General features: G+C 40.4%; 1 protein-coding gene across 1 annotated transcript in view; it reads left to right on the forward strand.

The window, feature by feature from the left end:
- The window catches only part of WDR70 (WD repeat domain 70), a 215,168-nt gene that overhangs the window by 24,015 nt on the left and 183,352 nt on the right, over positions 1–7,801 (forward strand). The window contains exon 4 of the mRNA XM_006028943.2: positions 6,938–7,091. Coding sequence (XP_006029005.1) covers positions 6,938–7,091 — 154 coding nt within the window. The remainder of the gene's footprint in view (positions 1–6,937; positions 7,092–7,801) is intronic.

Genomic DNA, 7,801 nt, shown 5'->3' on the forward strand with positions numbered 1-7,801 from the left:
CCGCCCTAGCTGAGCAGCTCCTGCCCCAGCCCCACTCCTTCCCTCGCCATGGGGGCCTTGATCTGTACCCCCTCCACGCCCCTTCCCTTCCTCCACCCCTTCCCCCACACCAGACTTCCCAGCCCAATGCTGGTCTCCAAGCTGTCCAGTTGCATAATGAAATTGGATCGGTATCGGCCAATATGGCTCCTGAAAAATTGGCTCTAGGTATCAGCCCAAAAAAATCTCTATCGGTGCACCCCTAATTGGTAGTGCAGTTAACATTTTTAGTTTTTCATTTTGTTTTACGGTTAGGATGTATAAGAATTCCATATTGCCCCAGATGCTGTTTGTGCACAAGTGTCAGATTATGCTGTTAATTTATTCTCAAAATTAGAATTTTTTTAAATAAAACCTGTACCTTCAAACCTGGCCTCCTATTATAAAGGCAAATCTTTATTATGCATATATTGCATTTTCTCACATACGGCGCACAGCTTTTTTTAAAGAAAAAGCCAACTACTGGAAATTTCAGTGTGAACATATGCAAGAAATATGGTAAAAGCAGTATCTGCCTTGCCTGCCAAAGTAAAAGGAAAATCAGCACAGGATTTACAGGCAGCAGAATAATGAGCAGGCCTGGCTCCCTAGCTTCTCCTACTCATTTACTTACTACAAGAAAAGATCTTTTTTTCCTTTTGCCGTTCAAAAACAAGGTACATATTTTATTCTGGGGCTTGGTATATGCAAGAAAATATGGTATATCCATTTGTGCATAATTGACAGAAGATACTGTCTTTGAAAAGTTTGATAGAGTTATGCTTAAAAAGACTTGAATTAACACCATTAAAGTGAACTGTTTTTTTTAAATTTCTCAAGACTCCTATTTTAATACTAATAAGAACCAAATACGTTTCCTTTAAAAACTGCCTGTACAGAGCCTCATTCTTGGGAGTAGTCCAGTAAATATCTGAAAAACAGTAACTGCTGGGGCCGTACACACATACTGCTTATGGAACCAATATTTTAGATTATAAAAGCTTTTTATTGCCTATTGCCCTAAGTTTCTTTTTTAGCTAACAGGCCTTGAAAATATCCTTCTTGGTACCTGAACACATTTGCTTGAAATAGTTGTTTTTATTATTTGTGTTGCCATAGAACATAGGAGCCCTAGTCTTGGACTAGATCTAGGTGCAGTACAAACAGAACTAACAGTTCTAAACAAGAGATGAAACTTGCGCCAAACAGCTTGCAATCAAAGAGTAAGTCAAAAGACCACAGGCCCAAACAGATGGTGGGGGGCTACAAGTCATCTGTGAGATGGTATTCGTTACCACTGACAGTGGTATCTTTTTGTCAGACCAAAAAATGTTCTTCAGGTAATGTGGATTCCATCACAAATCAGAATTGCTCACATCACACCTGAACTGTAAAATTTCTCAAATCGTGCTTCAGTATGTGCTCTCTTTATCCCTAACAGATGCATCGAGCAATTATGTTAGTAGAAAATCCTTTTGCAAGGGTTGGCAAACTGCCCTGCAGGCTGGATCTGGCCCATAAAGAAATTGGATCAGGCCCATGGCAGCATGTAGTGGCGGGGATACTTTCTCCACCTTGCACTGTACATTCTTCTGAGCCTAATACCCTTGACCACCTTTGTCTTGTCCTGTAGGAGCTTTCATTTCTGCCTTTTCTAGTGTACACTGGGGATGCTCAACCTCTGGCCTACAGACCAGATGCCGGCTGTGGAACGTTGGAATCTGGCCCCCAGGGCTCCTCCAGGTCAAGAATTTGGCGGTGGGGGAGCAGTGGCTATTAATATAGACACCCTTCCCCCCACTAAATTCCTAAACTCCACGCCCCACATGGCTGACTAGAACCAGGCTGTGCCCTCTTTCCCCCATGGGGCTGGTCTACCTCTCCCCCTCCCCACACACATCTGGATCAGGACTGGCCCACACCCCGCTTTCCCCCTTCCCCATGTGACTGGGTTTGGGCTAGGCCTTGCCCCCTTTTCCCCTGTTGGGCCAAGCCACACCTCCTTGCCCTGCAAGGCTGGCTTAGCTCTGGGCTTCTCCCAACCCCCCTCTATGTGGCCTGATGGTGCTTACTACGCCTGTGCTGGGCACTGGATCACGACTACTCACTGCATCTGGCCCACGGACTGACGGGTACTGTGAACTATGAAAATTTCCCATCTTTTTCAAACTGCTACAGTGCAAAGATAAATTTATTTCTTCCTAGCCAGTCAGGCAGTCAAGAAGCTGCTTAAAGTTCTGACTATAAACTTGGAGGTATATTGAACCTTCTTTCAGCCCTGATTTTTTTGTACCCTCAGCCTACATTTAGTCTATGAAGTAGCATTTGGCATACATTAATATCCAGTTTTATTCAAACCTCAAGTTCATAATGATTTTTGGCTGCAAGTTTGGATTGCATAATAGGATGTTTGAAGTGTTTTTGGCTTTTGTGTCCTAAGACAAATACAGCTAGGTTTGCCAGAGATCCTTGAAATGATGCTAAAAAAGCCTTTACATTGCTGTGTTCAGAGAAAACCTCTTTAATATATGCTATAGTATGTCTCATATTCTGAACAGTAATTCTCAGTTATGGGGCTGACATGTTAAATAAAGCTACTGTTAACAAATAACCCTTAGCTAGTACAGTTGGAGTGGGGAAGAAAAGTTAATTATGTGTCAGTTTATAAGGACATTGCCCCATGAATCCTAAAGTATGAAGTTAGTAAGTGACACATTTTCATGCATGCTCAACAACCAAAATTCAACATTTATTTCAGTAATGATTTCCTTAGGTTCCTTTAAAAACAAAGGAAAAATGTGCCAAGGTTTGCATCCGAAGTAGTCTCTTCTTCATCTGAAGCAAGATATTCTGCAGAAACATGACCACTGAAGATCTTGACTAAAGCACTCTAGGGAAGCACAGTCCAAAGTTGTTGGAAAGGGTTTTAACATGCTTTGAGTCATAATCCATTAGTTGAATGCTGAGAAAAGCTACTGAAACACTTTGGTAAGAATAGAAATGGGTTTTTCATCATTGGCAGCTTAATTGTTTTTCATTAAAAGAGCCCTCCCAACCTTACTTCAGTTAATCCTGGGTATTTTGGAATTATTCCAACAAGTAATTCTTATTTCTTGTTTTACAAATTGAACAGCCATGTTCTGCTTTATGAGCTTGATTCAGGAATGTTGCTCAGATCACTGCAGAAATTGGGTATCTTAGTAAGGCAAGGATTTCTTATGGTGATCTCTTTTATTGGACAAACTATGTGGTTGGGTTGGAGTTAGACAAGCTGTACAGAGTGAGACAGCCATCTCTCATAGAAGGCTGACATCAGTGAAGAAATCCAACATGGCCTGAAATGTGCAAGTACAGTCTTTGGATGCCTGAAGAAATGAGTGTTCAAAGATCACAACATCAGATCCAAAACCAAGCTCATAGTTTATCAAGCAGTCATGATCCCCACCTTGCTGTACAGAGCTGAGACGTGGACAACATACAGGAGACATCTAAACTTGTTGGAGAAATACCATCAATGCTGTCTGCAGAAGATTCTCTGAATCCAGTGGGAAGACAGATACACCAATGTTAGTGTTTTCCTACAAGTAAACACTATGAGTATTGAGGTGAGGATTATTCAACATCAGTATCTTTGGGCTGCCCATGTCATCCAGATGTCTGACTTGAGACTCCTAAAAGTTTTATTTTTCCAGTTTAGCCAAGGCATATGCTTAAGAGGAGGGCAGGAAAAGCACTTCAGGCACATCTTCAAGGCTAACTTAAAAAAATGTAACATTGATATCAACTCATGGGAGACTATCACTCAGGACTGCCGCAAATGGAGGAAAAGTGTGCTGCAGACATCTCAGTATTCTGAAACTTCATGACAACAACAGGAGGTGGAAAAGCATGAGCGGCAGAAACTGCATGTCACAGACCAAACGCATGTCCGAGCTGCAGTAGAGTCTGTCAATCCCAGCTAGGCCACATCAGCCATCTTCAGACACACACATAAGACGCTCATAGAAGACAGCCATCCTTGACTGCGAGGGATTGCCAAAGAAGAAGACAAGCTTTTGAATGCAAGATGTTGCCAGGCATAGCATAGTAAGGAGAACTATGTAGTAGTGGGAGGAGGCGAGAGAGATTCCCAGAGGTAGCAGACCCACGTTTAGCAGAACCAAGAAGCTGATTACTGAGAGATCAAGGAATATTGAAAAGGAGGAAGTCATTCTCACCTTTCGTGTGTGGAAAAAAATTCAGGAGCCAGGTGAAATATAATGTACTATAGGACCAATATCAATGTTTAGTTCCTGGTGATCACACCTGAGGAAGAATATCTGGCATTTGAAAGCTTGTCTAACTCTTATTCCAATTACATAGTTGGTCCAATAAAAGATAACACCCTAAGAAATCCTTTCCTCTTGCATAATTTCTGGACTATCACAGCTGCAGCATCACTTTTGCACTATGTATACATGTCGTTTTAGCAAGAGCTGCAACTAACATTATGACTGAAGCCATACCTATAATTTGCCTTAAACTGATTTTTCAGCAATAAAATTAATGCCAAAGTACAAACGTTTTTGTATTTTAACAGCTCATCTAACAAGATAACTTATTTCCATGCTCTTTATTTGCTTTACTGAAACTGTTATGGTACCAAATAAGGGTTCAGTGTTCAGTAATGTTTCTGAATTTTTTTTATTTTTTTTTTACAGTATTTAGTAAAACAAGCCCTACCTATAAAGAGATTTTCACATCTGAACTTGGAATTTGACCATTCTCTTCTTTGGAGAGAAGTTTTAAAACAGCTTCAAGAATTTATTTTTCAGCTGAAACCATTCTAAAACAGTGCCTGAAAGTTTGTTTGGGTATTATCATTTCTATCATGTAGGATTTGGTGACTTCTGCACAGCTCAAAGTGATAGTGCTGACTCATCATGTACATCTGCCATATACTTACATTTCTTTTATTTATCAGCAAGAGTTTTTCCTTTCGGAGAGGTGTGCATGTTTTATCTCCCTTCTTTCTTCTAGAAAGCAACGTGATGGCACCAAGCCTCCTTCACTGTAGCACGTCAATTTTAGTGCTTGAGTTAAAAACTGAGTTAACTTCCTTGTGACACTGTTGAACTTAAATTCCTTTTTAAATCATTCTGAATTGATATGTCAATATACTTAGCTGTAATTTCAGTAGCAGAGATGGACTCTAGTCATTTTAGGTTTTTGTTCTAATATAAAATCACAATAGCTTTACAGTTAACCTTATTACTTAATTTCCATTCCCAACTTAACAGCCTCTACTACCATGTATTTTCACATACCACACACGCAAATATGATATACATATTGTTTTTAGGACAGCAGAATGAAGAGAAAAAGATATTTCTAGAGTTACAGCTGCATAGGGCAGGGACAAAACTTAATCTTCAGCTTGCTCAACCCTGCCTTTTCCTGCTTAACCAAAAACTGAAATGCAAGCTGCAGATGAAAACTGGTCTCCATGGGTAGAACTATGGTTTTTGAAAAGAGCTGAAGAATCTCCAAGGCTGTGAAAGAAGAGACACCAACTACAGCTAGAAGATTGCAAAATTGTCCAAAGAAAGGTTAGCATGATTAGTGGAACATCAAGATTATTATAAACAGGGCACAATTGTTAACACCTGTGGACTGAAGTATGATGAGTCATTAAGTCAACTGACTTCCTGTGCTGCCTGAGTAGTAATGGTACTGCTATTGCACAATGGAAAAAGCATCAAAGCAGGGTGCTTCTATTCTAAGGAGCTTTCCTACTTATGACATGCACCCAAATCTTGGGGGCTGATTTTTGGGGAAAAGGTGTGTGTGTCATAAGAGTAAATAGCGTAATTTTCTTCAGAAAAAACCATCCTGAAACCTTGTGTTCTCTGTAGGCTGTAGAGGAGGTTTTGTGTGCACGTGCCTGTATGCTCAGAATATTTTGGTTTAATTGAAAAATTAAGTTTTTCACTTTAAAAATCCACAATTTTAAAAACACACTGGATTGCTGTTATGTCTACTGCTCACACTCCTCTTCTCCTTGGTCTGGAGCTGGATGGCTATTCAGTTCTTGAAGAGAGACCATCTTTGTCCATGTCTCAAGGTTGAGACTGAAAGGGATTGGATGTCAGCTGCAGACGCTCTTTAATCTTCAGCAGTTCTCCTTAATTGTTACCCTTGATAATGTCCCCAGACAGAAAATGGGTTTCAAACAAAATTCAGTTTGTTTAGACTATCTGAATTTACACTTCTCATAAGCTAAACTAGGTATGGCATTATCAGCCTGGTTAGAGAAGAGGATAAGAAAAATATATAGTTTACGTCCCTTGGAAGCATCTCCTTTTTCTGACCACCTGTGTCCTTCTTTTAGCATGGCATTGCTTTCTGTATAGAGATGGGTGTATAGAGAGGGTTGTGGTTTTAGCTTTATCTTTGCCTTTGACATATCTGCATTCCTGTACATGAGAAAAGATGGCCAAATGTTGAGAAATGACTGGTTTCCCAGCATACTGTTGAGCATGCAAATGTAGCTTTGGAACCTTGTTCATAGTTATTTATATAATACTTGTTGCTTTAGAGAGTATAGATAAAAGGGAACATCTGCCCTGAAAAGCCAATTCGTTTGACTGTTCTGCTGTTTCCTAGAGTTAGCAGGAGTAGCCTTACAGTAAATGTCTGGGAAATGAAACCTTGGATTTAACGTTGTTGTGATCCGGTAGGAACGTCTTGTGCAAAAACTATTTTTTAACTGCTGGTGTGGCTTCTGATCTTTGGATGTCAGGTTTCTCCACAGTTATACGTTTCTGTTTCTTTATAACACATTTGTTTTCCCACTGCTGCTGCATTTCGACCAGAAAATTAGCTTACCAGAATTGTATTCAACTGAAATGTGAATGTTCTTTTCTTTTTTTCCCCCCAGTCACCAGATCAAATCTTTGCAGTATAGCAGCACAGGAGATGTCATTCTTGTCGTCTCTGGTAACTCTCAAGCTAAAGTTCTTGACAGAGATGGCTTTCCAGTAATGGAATGCGTCAAAGGCGACCAGTACATAGTGGACATGGCAAACACCAAGGTAAATTATGAAATACTCTAGTCTGTGCAAGAAGAGAACAATATTTGTCTTCCTCTAGTGAGATGGTCTAACACGTCAAGAATCGGGGTCTGGAACCAGGGTTTATCTGTCGCTATTGGGAAGAAGTCAGGCGATTTGATGGGTACCTGATTCCTCTGGAGGTGGAAGGAGCTCGGTTAAGGAAGGAAGTTTTTAGATGAAACAGGTTAGCTCCTATAAAAGGCACTGGACAGGGGGACTCCTAGGTGATGGCCTGTAGGAGGACTAGAGAAGACCTGTCAGAAAACGGAAGGTTCTTGCACGCCCATAAGTCAGTGGGAAGAACTTAGTTTAGCTGTAGCCCTGCTTAGTTTGGAATTCTGCTGAAGATTATCAGTACAACTGAGAACTGAAGCCCAAGGAAAAAGGCCTCATGTTTCTGGGCATGACAGACTGGCAGCCTATGTTATTTATACTTGCAGTTAAGTAATTTTTAGCTCTGGTGGTAGGAAATGGGGTGTCTACACGTGTGTGTGTGTGTGTGTGTGTGTGGCTTCTCAGCTTCTCAAATAATCTGGGAAGAATGCAAAATTTAGTTTAACCCAGAATTCTTAATACTTGTTCCCTTTCATCTTTCTGTCTTTCACACTAACAGATCATGCAGTGTATGTACTTTTTTTCTCACTTGAAAGATGAAATGTGAAATAGAAAAATAAAAAAATGGAGGTGGG

This window comes from Alligator sinensis, unplaced genomic scaffold, assembly GCF_000455745.1.
Source record: "Alligator sinensis unplaced genomic scaffold, ASM45574v1 scaffold881_1, whole genome shotgun sequence".
Lineage (NCBI taxonomy): Eukaryota > Metazoa > Chordata > Crocodylia > Alligatoridae > Alligator > Alligator sinensis.